The sequence below is a fragment of the Suricata suricatta genome, chromosome 11, assembly GCF_006229205.1.
Source record: "Suricata suricatta isolate VVHF042 chromosome 11, meerkat_22Aug2017_6uvM2_HiC, whole genome shotgun sequence".
NCBI classification, from domain to species: domain Eukaryota; kingdom Metazoa; phylum Chordata; class Mammalia; order Carnivora; family Herpestidae; genus Suricata; species Suricata suricatta.
The window spans coordinates 89,160,093-89,180,575 of record NC_043710.1 but is presented as its reverse complement, the minus strand read 5'-3'; the positions used below and the strand labels follow the sequence as shown (position 1 = coordinate 89,180,575).

General features: G+C 37.9%; 1 protein-coding gene across 2 annotated transcripts in view; it reads left to right on the top strand.

Moving 5' to 3' along the window:
* The window catches only part of CCDC15 (coiled-coil domain containing 15), an 87,250-nt gene that overhangs the window by 18,146 nt on the left and 48,621 nt on the right, over positions 1-20,483 (top strand). The window contains exons 7-14 of one of the 2 annotated variants that reach the window (XM_029914866.1): positions 215-841; positions 1,415-1,537; positions 1,784-1,906; positions 3,459-3,533; positions 3,852-3,974; positions 4,459-4,581; positions 12,579-12,671; positions 14,097-14,200. In XM_029914866.1, the coding sequence (XP_029770726.1) occupies positions 215-841; positions 1,415-1,537; positions 1,784-1,906; positions 3,459-3,533; positions 3,852-3,974; positions 4,459-4,581; positions 12,579-12,671; positions 14,097-14,200 (1,391 nt within the window). The remainder of the gene's footprint in view (positions 1-214; positions 842-1,414; positions 1,538-1,783; positions 1,907-3,458; positions 3,534-3,851; positions 3,975-4,458; positions 4,582-12,578; positions 12,672-14,096; positions 14,201-20,483) is intronic. The other variant, XM_029914867.1, reaches the window with a different exon arrangement.

The window sequence follows — 20,483 nt, the reverse complement described above, 5'->3', positions numbered from 1 at the left end:
TGTGATTTGGACTAGGGATGCCAGTATTATTGTACTGGTTTGGGATTATAGATCTTTGTTTTGTTAAGTTGAGCAAAGATCCTGATTTCCCATTTTATTCTAGTAATCTGTTTGACCACTGTATCTTTCTGAGATTATTTTAGGAGTCATATGGAAAACCTAGAGTGTTGCTACTACCTGGCATTCTATATTTGATGTTTATGTTCACTTTTAGAAAATACAATTCAACACTCCATTATTTGCTGTGACAAAAGAGGAAGAGCAGAAGCAGTTAGATCTTCAAGGCCTTCAGGATATTCTGCCAGAAGCCCAGGATTATCTTCCAGAAGCCCAAGGTGATCTGCTGAAAACCCAGGGTGATTTGACAGGAGTCCATGGTGTTGAGCTAGAAGCCAAGAGTACTGAGCCAAGGCCCAGTACCCAGGCTGTTGAGGTGGAAGGCCAAGCCATTGAGCCTGAAGCCCAGGCTGTTGAGCCTGAAGCCCAGGCCACTGAGCCTAATGCTCAGGCTATTAAGGGAGAAACTCAGGATGTTATGCCAGAAGCCCAGAATATTGAACTAGAAGATGGGAATATTGTGTCTGAAGTCCAAGATTTGCTACCTGAAGAACAGTGTGTTCTTCCCAAAGACCAGAATATTCTACTCAGATGTCAGGACCAGGACTTTCTACCTAAAAACCAGGATTTTCTACCCAAAGACCAAAATATTCTACCCAAACGTCAGGACCAGCATGTTTTCTCTGAAGACCAGAATATTCAATACAAATTTCAGGACCAGGATTTTCTACCCAGAGACCTGTGTGTTTTCCCCAGAGTACAGGATTTTCTGCCCAGAGATCAGGTAAAATAGAGTGGAAAGGAATTATAACAAGAAAAAAATAGCTAGTTAAATTTTGGAGTGGGATTTGGAAGGACTAAATTGATTTGGAGAGTCATAGTTGGAAAAAGTAGTTTCATCATTAAATTCTCAAAAATCCAGGGTTCTCATTAAGTGTTAAAGTATTAGCAGCAGCATATTACCCCTGTCTGGACAATTTACTTTTTTTTTTTTAAATCTTCAAATTAGGAAAAATATTTTTGGCACCCATTATCTGCTCTGATAGCTGAAAGATGAAAAAAGGTGTAGCCCACAAGGTCCAACAGTATCTTTTACTGTTCAAGTTCCAAGGTCAGCCTTCTACCAGAGGTCAGTTAGACCAGAAATGAGAAGACAGGCATCAATAGGAAGCAAATTATGTAGGGTCATAACTGGACTTATGTGGAATAGAGTACAGTGTTTTCTTTTATTCCATAACACGTTCAGTTATGTTCTGACCTCAGTTAACTCTGGAATTCTTGCCACAGCCTAAAGTATTTATTGGTTAACCTGTCTTTCTTAACTGAACAATTGATATTTTGTTTGTTCTCTTTTTAGAAGGTGCATTTGATGCAGCCAACATCTATTTTGATAGACAGGAGAGGGAGAGAGGCGTTTCCCCTGGATGTCCATGAGGATCTTCTACACAGCAGTCAAGATCAGGCCTCCATCAGGGACAAGGTAGGATGGAAATAGGAGAGAGACCAGGAGGGACTGAATCGTTCAGCGTTTAGTTTGGAACTTGCAGTGGTTGTTCTCAGCTAGACTTCAAAAATGACAAAAAGCATGGCTTTCTGTTTTATTCCAAATTTCACATTATCTTGAGTTTAAAAAATTACTGTAAAGATTTCAATAAAGCCTATAGTATTTTTACTATCATATTACTCCCACTGGATAATTTATAATTGGTGTTTTTGGTTTTTTTAGAAAGTACGCTTCAAGGAGTTATATTCTGATATGTCAAGTGAGAAAGGGAGAGAAGGCTTTTCTCTGGCAAGTTATCAGTATCTGCCTCCTCAACTCCAGGACTCTACCTTCATCAGAGATCAGGTAGAGCAGAATAAAAAGGAAATAAACAGGAGATAAAGTAACTGGGTTTTGTATATTCTCAATAATTGGTAATGTGAAGTATAGAATCAGGTGCAAAAGAGACCCTTGTTTAGTGAATATATCCAATCAAATCAGTTCTGCCATTTGGAAGGTTGATAAATCACATCCATATTCTTAGTGTAGAATCAGACCATATTAGTTTACTAAGATTATGCTACAACTTCTGCTGAAGCCCACAGCATTACCATAAACATCGTCCCTACATGAACAGTGCAGGAAAAAGTGGCAGATCCTAAATTACTTAACATGTGAGAGGTTTGTCAGACTATTCTGTTCATGCAAACCATGGATTAAAAATTCAGGTCTACAGAGTTGAGCTAAAAGTATTACATCCTTCTTCAAGTCCAGATGTATCTAATATTCTCACCTGGTGCCATTTCCCTGCAGTTCTCACCAAAGCCTATAATATTAGATTAGCATGTTGCCCAGGCCAGGCAACTTGTTTTCTATTTTTATTCCTTTAGAACATTTTTCTCAAGCATCTGCTGTCTTTTCTGAGGGCAGAGAGAGTGAATGATGAATCGCCTCTGGAGTACTATCAGTATGTTAAGCCTAAAAGCCAGGACTGAGCTTCTCCTAGAGACCATGTAGAGCAAAACAGGGGGAGGACTGTCACTTTCCTGAAAGAGTAACAGAGACAAAATTACTTAAGGTTTGGGTTGGAGCTTATCAAGCTAGTTTGCCTATAGGCTACATAGAAATAAAGCTGCTGGAGGGAAGCTAAGAGCATAATGTCTTCAGTCATTTCAAAATGACCCAGACCTAAAGTCTGTCCAGGTGAGAAAGCATGCCTCTGTCATTGGGGTTAACCAAGAGACAGGGTTTATGTAATATTGGTTGGTTAACAGTAAATTGTTCTTTGTAAAGTCATATCCTGGAGGCTTATTTGGCTTTCTGCATTTACTCTTATGAATACTGAAGGGCTTCTACTCTTGGCCAACTGAGGCAGTACACCAAACCCAAGCATCCAGTTTGCAAACCAGTTATGATGAAGGACAAAACAAGCTGTTTGCCACCTCAGAACCACCTCTAGTGTTTGTGTGTGGAGTTACTGGGGACACTGAGTAGGAGTATTCGTGGAAACGACACAAGCTTGTGTTCTGGCTGTACCTTGGGAAAATGTTAGCAACATTATAAAAATACTGCTTTGTTGACTTATTGCTTCCAGTTGTTGAATAAGGGGATACCCCATGCCAAAAAAAAGTACCGGGATAATCTGGGATTTGCTTTAAAATAGTCCAGGAAAAAAGTGGGAAAAGAGATAAAAAAATGTTACTAATTATTGAAGTTGAGGGATGGGTATGTTGGGATGCATTATACTATTTTCTTCCTACTTTGATTTATATTTGGGAACTTTGTATTGACACATGCAAGCACACGTACACACCAGTTCTGTTATGTTATCATCCCCTAGTGTCATTATTTTGGAATTGTCAGTGACGTCTGCAAATCACTTCAGCTTGCACGGTTTTATATTTTGTTCTTCCTTTAGAACAAGTACCTCAAGCAACCTGCATCCTTTGAGAAATGGGAGATTGAACGGGGAATTGCTTCTGGAGTGCCATCGGTATGTTTCACCCAGTGTTTAAGACCTAGCCTCTCTCAGGGAGTAAGTGGAGCAGAGTTGAGTGAAGAATAAGTAGCAGAGAATAAATTGCTTAGGTTTTGGCTCCAATTTAATAGGGCAGTATAGTAACTGCTTGGGGATTTAGTGTGAAGGTCAGTAATAATGGGCAAAGCTGTAATGTCCTCCTGTTCTGTGATGTATCACACCCTTCTGACCTGTTGAAACTCCTTCAGGCCTCTTCACTGAGGCTTTTACTATTGCCCTGGCATTCTGCTCCTGCTCAGACAATTGATGTTCAGTGTTTACGTTGTCTTTTAGCACAGGAACTCTGGGCAAGCTTTACATAATATGACAGATGAGCGATGGAGAAAGGAGTTATTTCTGGAGTGCTGTGAATGTGTTTTACATGATATCCAGGATCCAAGTTCTGCCAGAGAGCAGGTAGAGGAGACTATAATAAAAAGCAAACAGCAGAAAGTCAATTAGAGTTTGCGCTGGGCTTGCCAGAGCTATGCTTCTAACAACAGTGCTGCAGCTGCTACTGGTGGTATTATCTTATTCATAGTATCAATAATATTGTCAATAATATTATAAATAACAGCTTACGTTCATTAAGCACTTTCCATAACTAAGATAGTTCTAGAACTTTGTGTCCATTGTCTCATTTCTCATTTTCACAATTACCTGGGGGAGACAGATACTATTATTATCCTTGTTTTATGGATGAAGAAGCCCATGGATGATTGCGTCGTGGATATAGTTAAGATCCATAATAGTGGCACAAAGTGTAATGTGTGCCCTTATGCCGTAGTGTATCAGACTGTTCTGACCTGCACAGAGTCAGGGCTATCACTGCAGCCGGCAGTACTTGTACTAGATTATGTCACTGCTCGCATACTTCGGTGAGTGCTTTTGTATTTTTTAGACCTTACACTTCAGGCAGCAGCCATCTGTTGGGACAGCAGAAAGACGGCAAGAGGATTTGTTTCTGGATGGCTGTCAGCAACTTCCACCCAAGCACCAGAGAGAAGCTTCTAGCAGAAGACAGGTAGAGTATGAGTCATGGAATTTAGATAGGATTGGTCTGCAAGTGCTCAGGGTGAGCAAAAAGCAGATTCTTATTTTATTCCATAGTCGTAGAACCTACCCTGACCTAAGATTACGTTTCTGCTCTCATGGAAACCTGGGGTATCATCAGGGACTCTTGTTGCCTAGTGGCAAAGCTACATTTTATATGTATGTTTTTGTAGAAGAGGTGTTATTTCTGGTGTGAGAGGGGAAGAAGTGAGTGGTGTCTGAGGCGAGGGGTCAGGAGGATCTTCTCCCCAACGGCCAGGCCTAGATCTCTGTCAGTAAGTCGGGAGAGCATAAGATGGGATCACCAAGAAATAAGCTGTTCAGAGTTCAGGCTAGAGCTCATTAGGGCTTATATATATCAGCCTTGATGTGCTGAGTAAAGATCTATAGTTTTTCAAGAAAATGTTACAATATTCTGGCCTAAGATTTTTCTATGGGTTAACTGAAGTCTAGTTTATTCCCACTAGAATTTACCACTGTCTGGTAAATGCCTTCAGGCACTCAGTGTTGTTATGATATATAAAAAAGATAAAGAGACATTTCCTTTTAGGCCTTTTAAGACAGCCAAAAAAAAAAAAAAAGGAGCATAAGGACAGAAAGTAGGATTTAGACTGAGCTCTTTTGTAATTTTTAGTTTTGATCTATGAGGCTGGCCTAGAGGGATCCTGTCATGTTTTATTCTACATTGTCACATATCCGAAAGTGTGCCAGGTTCTTTCCTACCTCAGGTCTGTTGCATATGTTGTTTTCCTAAAGAGCCTTCTCTGTTTTTCTTCACAAAGCTGGTCCCTTCTCTTCCTTGAGGCTTCAGCTTAAAAGTTACCTCCTTTGAGGGGCATGTGGATGGCTCAGTTGGTTAAGCAATTGACTTCAGCTCAGGTCATGATCTCACGGTTCGTGGGTTCAAGCCCTGCATCGGGCTCTGTGCTGACAGCTCAGAGCCTGGAGCCTGCTTCAGATTCTGTATCTCCTTCTCTCTGCCCCTCCCCTGCTTGTACTCTGTCTCTCTCTCTCAAATATAAATAAAGATGTTAAAAAAAAGTTACCTCTTTAAAAAAGACTGTCCCAACCACCTTGTCAAAAATAGGTCTCCCCCTTCTGTTTTTCTCTATCCTTGCATTCTCTTTCCTTCTCAGTACACAAAACAATTTGTGATTATTTATTTATTTAACATATTTTCCACTGGTCTGTGAGCTTCATGAGGAGAGGTGCCACACCTGTTTTGTTTACCATTGTATGGACAGCCTTTATAGTACAGCACCTGGTACCTGATGATCTCTTGCTAAATTTGTTTTAAATCAATTGGTCAATCAAGCAAACGTTTATTTAGCACTTTGTTAGGTGTTAGCCATTGTTTAAGCACTAAATATCAAAGATACAATTGTGAATCAGAATTCAAATTTGAGACAGTCTGAAGAAGAGAGACTGACACAGAAGCAGATCATTATGAAGTAACATGACTGATGGTAGAAGGTGCATAGGGCACTAACTGAACACAGAAGATGGGTGCCTAACCCTGATTATTTGATTGAGGGTGTTGCCTAAGTGGTTAGAACCTCTTCTTCATGTCCTTCCGCCATTCAAGCCATGAAAATCCTCACTTCTGGATAAGTCCTTTGTCCTTATAGGTCCCCCCAAATAATCCAGCCTTATTGGAAAAAAAAAAAAAACATTTCAATAGTGTAGATTTAGATCATATTCATACTTAGGGGTTAGAGTCACAGCTGGGTCCCTTGTGCTGCTTAGCATTTTGTCAGCTCCCTCCTCCTATGGGCCACACTTAAAATTGTAAACCTTAAATACTTCTTCTTAAGTCCTTACTGCATCACCATACTCTCAGACTGGTCGTGAAGACAACAGAAGCCACAATGCAATAACTCCCTCAGTCACTTGCTTTCTTGCCAATCTTACCTATTCCTGCTATCTCAGAAGAGTTGCCTCTCCTTGGACCATATTGTGGATTCTCTTGCAATTTTTTTCTTCTGGGTCCAGAAGAAATCCTCTGAAGAATGTTGTTTGTTTCTTTGTTCTAGCAGGCAGTCTACCTCGTTAAGTTTATACTATAAGTTATTTCTCACTTCCTGTGAATACTGTCTTGAATGTTCGATTCTCAGAGCCTTCATTATCCTCCTTTAGATCTATCCCATGCATGCCCAGCTTAGGGGTGGTTTTGGGGTGTATGCCAATTCATACACAGATTTAAGGAATCCACTTCTCTAACTCATTCCTCTTCAGGACAACCCATCTCCGCCCCCCCACCTCATATTCTCCCCTGATACCATGGGCCACATTTCCTGGAATTTTTAATGAGAATCAGAGACAGAATCAGTGAGAGACCGACAGGTCCATAGTGAGCTTACTCTTTGCCCAGTGCTGGAAGTCCAGTTTTTATTACTTTTTTGAAAGCAGAAAATGGGAGCGCCTGGGCAGGTCAGTCGGTTGAGTGTCCAACTTTGGCTCAGGTCGTGATCTCACAGTCTGTGGGTTCAAGCCCCATGTCAGGCTCTGTGCTGACAACTCAGAGCCTGGAGCCTGCTTCGGATTCTGTGTCTCCCTCTCTCTCTGCCTGTCCCCCACTCATGCTCTGTTTCTCTGTCAACATAAAAAAAAATTTTTTTAAAGAAAGCAGAAAATATTTCCATTTTTATTGTAGCAAAAGTAAACACAAATAAAAAGAAAAAAATAACCAAAAGTTCTAGGGTTAACTACCATCAGCCTCTGTTGTGTTTAATTTTCAGATTTTATTTATAACAAATAAGTAAATAGCTTTAAACTTAATAGCCTGAATGAGATAGACAGTCGATTCTTGTTATTCATGATAGTTATATAAAGTTGCTACACACACTGAATTGGTGAATAATGAAACATTGTTGCTAGGGAAGACAGCAGAGTTAGGTTTTTGTGAGCCGCTGATCACATTTTTTTTCTTTTATAGTTTATTGTCAAGTTGGTTTCCATATAACACCCAGTGCTCATCCCAACAAGTGTCCTCCTCCATAGCCATTACCCCCTTCTGCTCTCCCCCACCCCCATCAGCTTTCAGTTTGTTCTCAGTATTCAAGAGTCTTTCATGGTTTGCCTTCCTCCCTCTCCCCAACTCTTTCTTTCCTCCTCTCCTCCCCCATGGTCCTCTGTTGTAACCCATGCTCAGGGTCACGTTACTTTACTGAGCCCCGAGTTGAGGCGCCAAGCCAATTGTCATAACCCGCTGGCCAGGGCCGCTCGTCCCTGTTTCATCGGCCCGACTGGCTGGGCGGAGAATCGTCGCGGGTCCTTCTCCTGAGGGAGGGAGAGAAAAAGGGGGCAGGAGAGGGAGACGCAAAGAGTAAAGACAGAACTCACGGTTCTCCGATCAGGCGAAAGAGAGCGTTTATTCAAAGAACTGTTCTTTATATAGTCTTCAGGGGGGAAAAACAAGGCAAGCTGACCTAGGCAGGCTACAGAGTCGAATGCATATCAAAGAAGCGCCCCGACTTTTGCTTCAGCAATCTTGGGGGATGGAGAACTAACACTGAATAAGGTTTTGATCTTTTGTGTGCCTTGGCCATTCACGTCTAGCTCAGCAAGACAGTCGCCAAAGTTATTTTGGCAATCTCCAGCCTCCAGATGCAAATCTTGTTTACTGGCTCACTCAACGGAGTGATAATCCTTGCCTGAGGCAGAAAGAAAACTTGGCGGCCCTCGACAGTCCTCTAAGTTTCTCCTGTTCCACCTATGAGTGAAAACATATGGTATCTGTCCTTCTCTGTCTGACTTATTTCATTTAGCATAACACCTTTAAGTTCCATCCACGTTGCTACGAATGGCCAGATTTCATTCTTTCTCATTGCCATGTAGTATTCCATTGTATAGATAAACCACATCTTCTTGATCCATTCATCAGTGATGGACATTTAGGCTCTTTCCATGATTTGGCTATTGCTGAAAGTGCTGCTATGAACTTTGGGATACATTGCCCCCGATGCATCAGCACTCCTGTATCCCTTGGGTAAATTCCTAGCAGTGCTATTGCTCTGTCATAGGGGAGTTCTATGGTTAATTTTTTAAGGAACCTCCACACTGTTTTCCAGAGCAGCTGTACCAGTTTACATTCGCACCAATAGTATAGGAGGATGCCTGTTTCCCCACATCCTCGCCGGCATCTATACTCTCCTGATTTGTTCATTTTAGCCACTTTGACTGGCGTGAAGTGGTATCTCAGTGTGGTTTTGATTTGTATTATCCTGGTGATGAGTGACGCTGAGCATTGTTTCATGTGCCTGTTGGCCATCTGGATGTCGTCTTTGGAGAAGTGTCTGTTTATGTCTTCTGCCCATTTCTTCACTGGATTATTTGTTTTTCAGGTGTGGAGTTTGGTGAGTTCCTTATAGATTTTGGATACTAGCTCTTTATCCGATATGTCATTTGCAACATTTTCCCATTCTGTCGGTTGCCTGTTCGTTTTCTTGATCATTTCCTTTGTAGTGCAGACGCTTTTTATCTTGATGAGGTCCCAATAGTTCATTTTTGCTCTTGATTCCCTTGCCTTTGGGTATGTGATCACAACATTTTGGTCACCAATCAAAACCTAACTTTATTATTATTTTTTAATTTTATGTATTTATTTATTAGAGACTGAGAGAACCAGAGCATGAGTGGTGGAGGGGCAGAGAGAGAGGGAGACACAGAATCCGAAGCAGGCTTCAGGCTCTGAGTTGTCAGTACAGAGCCCGACATGGGACTTGAACCCACAGACTGTGAGATCACGACCTGAGCCGAAGTCAGACGCTTAACCAACTGAGCCACCCAGATGCCCAAAACCTAACTTTATTTTATGTGAATTTCTGTTCAAAGACACCTTGTTTAATATGTGGTGTTGACTCATTAACTTTGGACTCCTATAGCCCATCCTGAATGACGCTTGTCTAATACATGTATTTTCTCCGTAAGACATTTAACAGCCTTCTTATGCTAAGGAATACTAGACAGTACTTCAGCATTGTGCTTGGGAGCTATTTTAAACAGCAAAATCAACAACAAAATGCACAAAAATGCAAAAACCTTGTCACTAAAAAGACCTTGAAAAGAATACTAGTTTACAGTATAAAGGCGGAAACAAAAAGAGCAAAGCATCACCTTGTTTGACCTTAGCTCGCAACATGCATAACTGGTGACTCAGTTTTCACGGCTCTGTACGTGTCTGCAGATGACCATAAAAGCATTGCAAGCGTCAATTTTGTGATTACAAATGAAGTTTGGTGAATAGGTAAATTCACAGATAAGAAGTATGGAATATTGAGGATTGAGTATAATTCACATGTAATTAATCTATTTAAAGTGTACAGTTCACTGTTTTTAGTATATTCAAAGGGTTGTGCAGACTTTGCCAGGATGAATTTTAGAACATTTTCATCATACCCTGAAAGTCCTTACCCATTAGCACCCAAGTCCTTTTTCCTCTCACTCCTACCCCCAGTCCTAGGCAACCACTAACCACTTCTCTGTCTATAGGTTGCCTATTCCAGACATTTCATATAAATGGGATCATGGAATATAGGGCAGTTGGTGACTGGCTTTTTTTTTACTTAGTGTAATGTTTCCAAAGTTCATTGACCTTGTAGCATGTAGCAGTACTGGATTCCTATTCATTGGGTAATATTCCATTTTATGCATAGAGCACATTTTATTTATCCCCTTATCAGCTGATGACATTTGAATTGTTTCTACTTCTTGGCTACTATGAATAATGTTGCTGTGAACATTTCCATACAAGTTTTCTTATGTGGATGTATGTCTTCTTTTCTCTTGAGTGTAACTGGAAGTAGAATACTGGGGACTCTACACTTGACCTTTTGAAGAACCACCAAGCTCTTTTCAAATTGGCTGCACTATTTTTCATTCCCTCCAATGGTGCATGAGGGTTCCGGTTTCTTCACATTCTCACTCTTATTTATCATCTGTTTTTTAAATTATATCTCTCTTAACGGATATGAAGTGGTATCTCATTGTGGTTTTGATTTACATTTTCCTGATGGTTAATGGTAATCACCTTTTCATGTGCTTATTGGGTAATTGCATATTTTTCTTTACAAAACTCCTTATTAGATTATCTGTCCAAATTGTAATTGAGTTGCTTGTCTTTTGATCATTGTCTTGTGAGTTCTTCATATATCTTACACACAAGTCCCTTAGTAAATGATTTACAAATGTTTTTTCCCATTTTGTAGGCTTTTTGTTTTCTTGATGGTTTCCTTTGTAGCACAAAAGTTTCAAGTTTTGAAGAAGTTTCAGTTAGTTATTTTTTCTTTTGTGGCTTATACTTTTGATGTCATATCTAAGAAACCATAACTGAATCCAGGACCATGAAGATTTACTCCTATGTGTTCCTCTAAGAATTTTATATCTCTTATGTTTAGATCTGTGATCTGCTTTGAGTTAGTTTTCATATGTGGTATAAGGTAGGAGCCCAACTTCATTCTTTTGCATGTGGATATCCAGTTGTCCCAACATCGTTTGTTAAAGTGACTCTTTTTACCCATTGAATTCTCTTTGTACTCTTGTCAAAAATCAGTTTATTGTAAATATAGTGGTTTCTTTCTGAATTGTCAGCTGTGTTCTATTCATCCATGAGTCTGTTCTTATGTCAGTACCATACTATCTTGATTACCGTAGCTTAGTATTAAGTTTTAAAAATATTTTTTTATAGTTTTTTATTTATTTTTGAGAGACAGAGAGAGATAGCAAGAGCAGGGGAGGGTCAGAGAGAGAAGGAGACACAGAATCTAAGACAGGCTCCAGGCTCTGAGCTGCCAGCACAGAGCCCAATGTGGGGCTCAAACCCACGAACCGTGAGATCATGACCTGAGCTGAAGTCGAATGGTTAACTGACTGAGCCACCCAGGCACCCTGCTTTGTATTAAGTTTTGAAGTTGGGAAGAGTAATTGCTTCAACTTTGTTCATCTGTTTCGAAGCCATCTTAGGAACTCTGGGTCCCTTGCATTTTCATATGAACTTTAAGAATCATCCTGTCAATTTCTGCAAAGAAGTCATCTGAAATTTTGATGGAGATCACATTAAATCTGTTGATCAATTTGTAGAGTACTGCCATCTTAACGGTATTAAGTCTTCCAGTCCTTGAGCAGGAGATGCCTTTTCCATTCATTTAAGTCTTTTTAAATTTCTTCCAACAATGTTTTATAGGTTTCAGAGAAAAAAACTTCCATTCCTTTGTTAAATTTATTTTAAGTAATTTTTGATGGTATTTTAGATGGATTATTCCATTAATTTCATTTTCAGATTGTTAATTGCAAGTACACAGAAATACAATTGATTTTTGATACTGACCTTATATCCTGCAACTTTGCTAAAAGATAAATAACTTCTAAGCTAAGAAAAAGGAATATTAAAATGGCTTTCATTTCTAAAAGTTAGAGATCATTATTTGACCCATACAGTGTTGAAGCAGGTATACCAAGTTATGTCATAAGACTTTTCTAGTAATACAGGGGAGATTTAGCTTCACTTTCCTCCCTTTCATGTCATTTGATGTTATAACATTTTCAGGCCCTTCTTCTCTGGGCTCACACCCACCAAAGAGTTGTATCAATAGAAAATGATTACAGATTTGAGATAATAAGGCATCTGACTTTATATCCTGGATTCAGTCCCAAGTACACACATAATAGAGTGATTTCAAGTGATCACTTTAGAAGAACTTTCATTCTGAACATCTTGATTTGTTATTAATGCATCCATGTTTTTGACCTGAATCATTTTCTTTGGTTTATTGCTTTTTGTTTGACTTATTTCCTTCTGACTCTGCTTCTTTCATTCCTTCAACATTTTTTTATTTTATTTTTTTGTGTGTTTATTTTTATCCAATTGAGCTCAAGGTTGCTGGAGAAAAGAACCAATAGATGAAAATAGCAAAAGCACCTACAGGGCTAACTTTGAGCAGTTTTGACACTGTGTGACTGGACTTCTAACAGGTGTATAGTGAATATCAGTCAAGATTGAACACTGAATTCCAAATTCCACTGGCACTTCAGTCTGGAGTAGATCAAGAAGAAGACAAGAAAGAGGTATGTAATGATAATTATTTTTGGACACCAGTATTTCTACTATTATAGTATGAAATTGGGAACAATTTATTGTGTACTTACACATTTAGAGCTAATACTACAAATTTAATGGATAAAGGCTAAGAAGTTATTTGACTTGTTATAATGTGTTGAACTTTTCTTCTAAGCTCCTAGGATTTAAAATCACCTTGATGTAAAATCAGAGATCTGATCTAGTGAATTTTTCCCGTTAGTATATATTTGTTACAATAACTTCAAGAGTTTTAGCTTATGACTTCCTTTTTGTTTTGTTTTCCTTCTCGATCTAATGTTAATTTAAGCCAGCAGTGTTTAACACTGTCCATGTGCCAGAATCAGATTTGGAGTTTTTTTAAAAATACAAATGCCGAGACCCAAACCAGATATACTGATGAGTATCTGAAAAGGCAGGTTTGTGGCATCTGTGTTTTTAAAAAACACCACTGATGATCGTGATGTATCCTCGATGTTAAGTACTGGCTATTAGACTTTTCAAAAGGCAAAAACATGTGAATGTGTGCACTAGTGCCCTTTGAAGAGCTTCTGTCCTTAAGAGAGAGTGTATAAACTCAGAGGTGTGAACAGGTCACACACAGGGCAATAGCACTTGCTTTTATTGTACTTGTTCCCTTTAAAAGCATGATGCTCAAATATTCCTCAGTCCTTCCCTCTTTCCCACTGTATTAGGCTAGGTTTAGAGTGTACTTTTGTGATGTGGTTTTAATTTTGAATAAGTGACTATTTTTCTTTCTTAAAATACCCCTCACATTCTTTCTTTGGCCTTCTATGGTACTTATAACTTGGGAACACAGAGTAAAGATATCTTATATATCTTATCGTGTCTTATACAACCATTTCCTCAAGTGCTGTTGACAAAGGACTATACTAGGGCAAAAACTAGTACTTCTGTCTCTGACTTGTCTGTAATATCTAATAGTTATGTGCTTGAGAATATAAAGCTCTTGCTATAATATATTATCCTAGGTTACCATAAATAGAAAGAAATTAAGGACTGGGCTCCTAGGTGGCTCATTTGGTTAAGTGTCTGACTCTTGATATTGGCTCAGATCATGATCTTACAGTTGTGGGATTGAGCCCTGTGTCGGGCTCTGTGCTAAGCAGAGCCTGCTTGGCAGTCTCTCTCTCCCTCTCTCTCTCCCCCTCCCCCATGCATGTGCACATGTACATATGTGCATGCCCTCTCTCCCTCACACTCTCCTTCTCAAAATAAATAAATAAACTAAAAAAAAAAAAAAGAAATTAAGGACTTAATTCCATATGACTTTTGTATTATATAGTTGGTTTTTTGTTTTTTGCTTTTTTATGTCTGTGGCACAAGGATATTTTCCTTTCTTGGAAAGTCCTCTGAGAGCAGAATGTTAAGAAATTTTAACTTATTTCCTTTAGCGTCAAAAGCAGTACCTCAGATATAGACGACTTTTCATGGATATTGAAAGAGAACGAGTAAAAGAACAACAGAGGCAAAAAGAACATCAAAAGAAAGCTGAAAAGTAAGTTCTTTGATCCTTCAGTTAAGATGATTTTGAAAACTAGGTTTTAGAAATCATTAGGCATAGTAGAAACAACTGTTTTTGATCTGGATAGAAGTATGAGACGGTGATTAAGAGCTGTGTTTTTTTAGTGGAATTTTTTGGGGGGAACAATTTTAAGTTTAGAGCAAAATTAAGCAGAAGGTACAGAGAGTTTTATTTACCGCCTTGCCTGTCCACATGGACTGCCTCCTCCACTGTCAACATCCTATGGCATGGTAGTACAGTTGTCACAACGGATAAACTTCCACTGACACATCAGAATCCATATTTTATATTAGTATGCACTCGTAGTGTTATATACATTCTTGTATATTTTGACAAATGTATAATGACTTGTGTCCACATATAATATCATACAGAATAGTCTTTCTGCCCTAAAATGCTTTGTGCTTCACCTATTCATCTTTGTCTCCCCCAGCTCATGGTAACCAGTGATCTTTTTACCGTCTCCATTGTTTTGCCCTTTCCAGAATGGTATATAGTTGGGCTACAATATGTAGCCTTCTCAAATTGGCTATTTTTCACTTAGTAATATGCCTTTAAGTTTCCTCTAGCTTGATAGCTCATTTCTTTATAGTGCTGAGTAATATTATACTGTCTGGATGTCCCACAGTTTATCCATTCAACTTCTAAAGGTCTTCCTGGTTTCTTCGAAGATACACCATTATAAATAAAGCTGCTCTACATATCCATGTGTAGCATTTGTTTGGGTGTAAGTTTTCACCTCCTTTGGGCAAATACCAAGTACTGTGCTTATTGGATCATATGGTTAAGAGTATGTTTACTTTTGAAAGAAAGTGCCAAACTCTATTCCAAAGTGGCTGTACTGTTTTTGCATTTCTGTCAGCAATGAATGAAAGTTTCTGTTGCTCCATATCCTCTCTAGCATTTGGTTTGTCAGTGTTTTGGTTGTCAGCCATTCTAAGGGTTGTATAGTGGTGTCTTGTTTTAATATGCAGTTTCCTGATGACATAGGATGTGGAGCATCTTTTCATATGCTTATTAGCCTCTTTAGTGAGGTGTCAGTTTAGGTCTTTGGCTCTTTTTATTAATTGGGCTGTTTGCTTTCTTATTCTTGCATTTTAAGGGTACTTTGTGTGTTTTGGATAATAATCCTGTATCAAATGTGTCTTTTACAAATATTTTCTCATTATCACTGGCTTTAATTCTCTCATTCTTTTGACACTGTCTTTTGGAGAGCAGAAGATTTTAATTTTAATGAAGTCCAGCTTATAATTATTATTTTTTTATCTGTCATGACTTAGGTATTGTATCTAAAAAACTGGGGCCCCTGGATGGCTCAGTCGGATAAGCATTTGACTTTTGATTTCAGCTCAGGTCACGATCTCATGGTTCATAAGATCGAGCCCTGCATTGGGCTCTGTACTGACAGTGCTCTTTCGCTCTCTCACCAAAAAATAAATAAGTAAATTAAAAAAATATATATACACACATATATAACTATAAATATAAAATTATTACCATACTCAAAATCACCTAGATTTTCTTTTGTGTAATCTCCTAAGAATTTTATCATTTTGTGTTTTACATTTAGCTTGATAATCTATTTTCAGTTAATTTTTATAAGGGATGTAAGTAAGGTCTGTGTCTGGTTCATTTTTCTGCACATAGATATTCAGTTGTTCCTATACGATTTGTTGAAAAGACCGTCTCTACTCTACTGTATTGCTTTTGCTCCTTTGTCAAAGATCAGTTAAATTTATACAGGTCTATTTCTGGGCTCTCTTCTCTGTTCCACTGACCTATTTGTCAATTCTTTTGCCAATACCACACTGTCTTAAAAGAGAAATGATGCCTATAAGAGACTCACTTTAGCTTTAAGGACACATATAGGCTGAAAGTGAAAATGGAAAAAGATATTCCATGCAAGTGGTCACCAAAATAGAGTGGGGGGTGTCTATCCTAATATAAGACAAAATAGATTTTAAGTTGAAAAGCATCACAATAGACAAAGAAGTTTCTTATATAATGATCAAGGAGTAAATTCATGATATAATAATTAAAAATATTTATGTACCCAACATCAGAGTACCTAAACATAAAGCAAATACTAACAGAACTGAAAGGGGAAATAAACAGCAATACAATAATAGTGGGAGATTTTAGTCTCCTATAAACAATGGAAAGATCATTCAGACAGAAAATTAATAAGGAAACAGTGGTTTTGAACAACATTATAGACCAAATAGACTTAACAGACATATACAGAACATTCTAAGAGCAGCAGAATATACATTCATCTCAAGACCACATAGAACATTCTTCAGGATAGATCATATGCCACATAGGCCATAACACAAGTCTTAACAAATTCAAGAAGATTGAAATTATCTCACCTATCTTTTCCAAACACATTGGTCTGAGGTAGAAATTAGTAACAAGGAAAATTGGAAAATTCACAAATAAATGAAAATTATAACACAATCCTGACTAACCAATGGATCAAAGAAGAAATTAAAAGGGAAATAAAATGTTTAGATAAACAAAAGTGGAAGTACAACATACTAAATCTTATGGTATGCGGCAAAAGCAATTCTAAAAGGAAAGTTTATAGCTATAAATGCCTTCAAAGAAAAATGATCTCAAAACAACAACCTAATATTACACCTCAAGAAACTAGAAAAAAATGAGCAAACTAAGCCCAAAGTTAGTAGAAGGAAATGATAAAGATTAGAGCAGAATAGGAAAAAATAGAAATGATCAATGATACTAAGAGTTGGTTTTTTGAAAAGATAAACAAAACTGAAAATGCTTAGCACCTGGATGGCTCAGTAGGTTAAGTGTCTGACTTTGGCTCAGATCATGATCTTACAGTTCGTGAGTTCAAGCCCTGCGTCAGGCTCTGTGCTGACAGCTCAGAGCCTGGAACCTGCTTCAGATTCTATGTGTATGAGTCTCTCTCTGCCCCTCCCCCACTCTCTCTCTCTCTCTCTCTCTCTCTCTCTCTCTCTCTCAAAAACGAATAAACATTAAAAAAAAAAAAAAGAAAAATGCTTAGCTAGATTAGCTAGATTAACCAAGAAAAAAGTGAGGACTCAAACCAATAAAATCATAAACAAAAGAAGAGACATTGCAGTTGATACCACAAAAACACAAAGGATCATAAAAGACTACTGTGAATAATTATATGCCAACAAATTGGACAACCTAGAAAAAAAATGGATAAATTTCTAGAAACATGCAACCTGTCAAGACTGAAACATAAAGAAATAGAGAATATGAAATGACCAGCTTCAAATAAGAAGATTGAGTCAGCAATCATAAACTTCCCCCAAAACAAAAGTTCAGGATCAGATGGCATCATTGGTGAATCCTACCAAACATTTAAAGAAGAATTAATGCTAGGTCTTCTCACTCTTCCAAAAAACTGAAGAGAAGGGAACACTTTCTGATTCATTATGAGGCCAGCATTACTTTGATAGCAAAACCAGACAAGGTCACTACACAAAAAGAAAAGTACAGGCCATCCTGATGAATATCGATGTGAAAAGTCTCAACAAAATATTAACAAACTGAACTCAGCAGTACATTAAGAGGATCATATATCAGGAGCAAGTAGGATCTACTCCAAGAATGCAACAGTGGTTCAGCAACCACAGATCAATCAATATGATACACTCCATTAACAGAATGAAAGATAAAAATCATGTGATCATCTCAGTAGATCCAAGGAAAGCATTTGACAAAATTCAACATCCATTTATAATAAAAAAAAGAAACCCCACCTCTCAATAAACTGGTATAGTAGGAATGTACCCTATATGATAAGGCTACAGCTAAACATTATACTCAATAGTGAAAAGCTGAAATTCTTTCCTTTAAGTGAGGATCAAGACAAGGATGACCACTCTCTGCACTTATATTCAACTTAGTACCAGAAGTCCTAGCCAGAGCAGTTAGACAAGAAAAAGAAATAAAAGTCATCCAAACTGGAAAAGAATAACCAAACTCTATTTGCAGATGACATGATATTATGTATGGAAAACCCCAAAGACAACACCAAAAACTTAAGAACTAATAAATGAATTCAGTAATACCTGTATTTTGCAGGATACAAAATCAGTTTACAAAAATCAGTTGTGTTTCTGTATACTAAAAATGAACTATCAGAGAAATTAAGAAAACAGCCCTATTTACAATAACATCAAAAAGAATAAAGTGCTTAGGAAAAAATCTTACCAAGGAAGTAAAAGATCTATCCATGAAAACTAAAACACTGATGAAAGAAATTGAAGAAGACACAAATAAATAGATATTCCAAGCTCATAAATTGGAAGAATTAATATTGTTAAAATGTTCATACTATCTATCTAAAGCAGTATACAAAGTTAATGCAGTTCTTACCAAAGTTCTAAAGGCAGAAATAGAAAAGACAATTCTATATTCTAAAATCTGTATGGAACTACAAAAGACCCCAATAGTGAAAGAACTCTCGAGAAAGGAGATTGAAGCTGGAGGCATCACACTTCCTGATCTCAACCTATATTACAAAACTATAGTCCTCAAAACAGATAATAGTGACATAAAACAGATACAGAGATACAGGGATGGAATAAAGAGTCCAGAAGTAATAAAGAGCGGTCAAGAATATATGGTGGGGAAATGATAGTCTTTTTAATAAATGGTGTTGGGAAAACTGGATATCCACATGCAAAAGAATGAAAAGTGGAGCCATGACTTACACCTTTAAAAATCAACTCAAAATGGATTAAAGGCTTGAACACAAGACTTGAAACTGTAAAACTCATAGAAGAAAACTTAGGGCTAAGCTCTCTGACATTGGTCTTGGCAATGATTTCTTTTTAAAAATACTTTACTTTTGGGAGAGTGCAAGTGGGGAAAGGGCAGAGAGAAGGGATCAGAGGACCTGAAGCGGGTTCTGCACTGACAGGCTGACAGCAGCAGCCCAGTGTGTGGCTTGAACTCAACCAACTGTGAGAGTCTGACCTGAGTTGAAGTTGGACACACAACCGACTGAGCCACGCAGGTCCCCCTTGGCAGTGATTTTTTTAATATGATAAGTACAAGTCACAAAGCAAAAAGAATCAAGTGGGACTGTATCAAACTAAATGACTTCATTTGGCACAGCAAAGGAGACAGTCAACAAAATGAAAAGGCAACCTGTGGAATGGGAGAAAATATTTGAAAAGTATATATCTGATCAGATGTACGTATCTAAAATATGTAAGGAAATTATACAGTTCAAGAGGAAAAAACCCAAACAACCCAATTAGAAAATGGTCAAAGGACATGAATAGACATTTTTTCAAGAAGAAATACCAATGACCAATAGGTATATGAAAAGGTGCTCAACATCACTGAAATCATCAGGGAAATGCAAATCAAAACCATAATGAAATATCACCTCACACCTGTTCGAATAGCTGTTATATCAAAAACACAAGACATAAGTGCTGGCAAGGATGTGAAGGAAAGGTAACCCTTGTACACTGTTGGTGGAAATGTAAATTGGTGCAGTCAAAATGGAAAATAAAATGGAAGTTCCTCCAAAAATTAGAAATAGAACCACATTATGGTCTAGCAATCCCACTTCTGGGTATATATCTGAAGGAAGAGGTATCTACACCCCCACATCCATTTCAGCACTATTCACAATAGCTAGAACATGGAAGCAACCTAACTGTCTGTCGTAGATGAATGGATAAAGAAAATGGTACATATAAATGGAATATTTATTTAGTAACGAAAAAGGAAAACACTGCCATTTATGACAATGTAAATGAACCTTGAGGGCATTATGCTAAATGAAATAAATCAGAGAAACAAATACTTTATGACATCCCTTATATATGAAGCCCCAAAAAATGAACTCATAGAAACAGAGATAGATAGATTGGTGTTTGCCAGGACCTGGGGGATGAAGGAAATGGTTGGTTAAAGGCTATAAAACTTTCAGTTATAAGATAAAGGAGTTCTGGTGATCTAATAATGTACAGAGTGGTGACTATCATTACTGCACTGCATACTGGAAAAACTTGCTAATAGAGTATATATTAAACGTTTTCATCACACTCACAGCAACTGAAGTAATGAAAGTGTTAACTAATATTGTGGCAATCAGTTTACACTATATATGTATATGAAATCATTGATATATATTGTACACCTTAAAGTTACACAGTGTTTTTGTCAATTATCTCTCAATAAAGTTGAGGGGGGAAATGTGAGTTCCAGAGCAAGGACTTCTTATCCTGCTGGT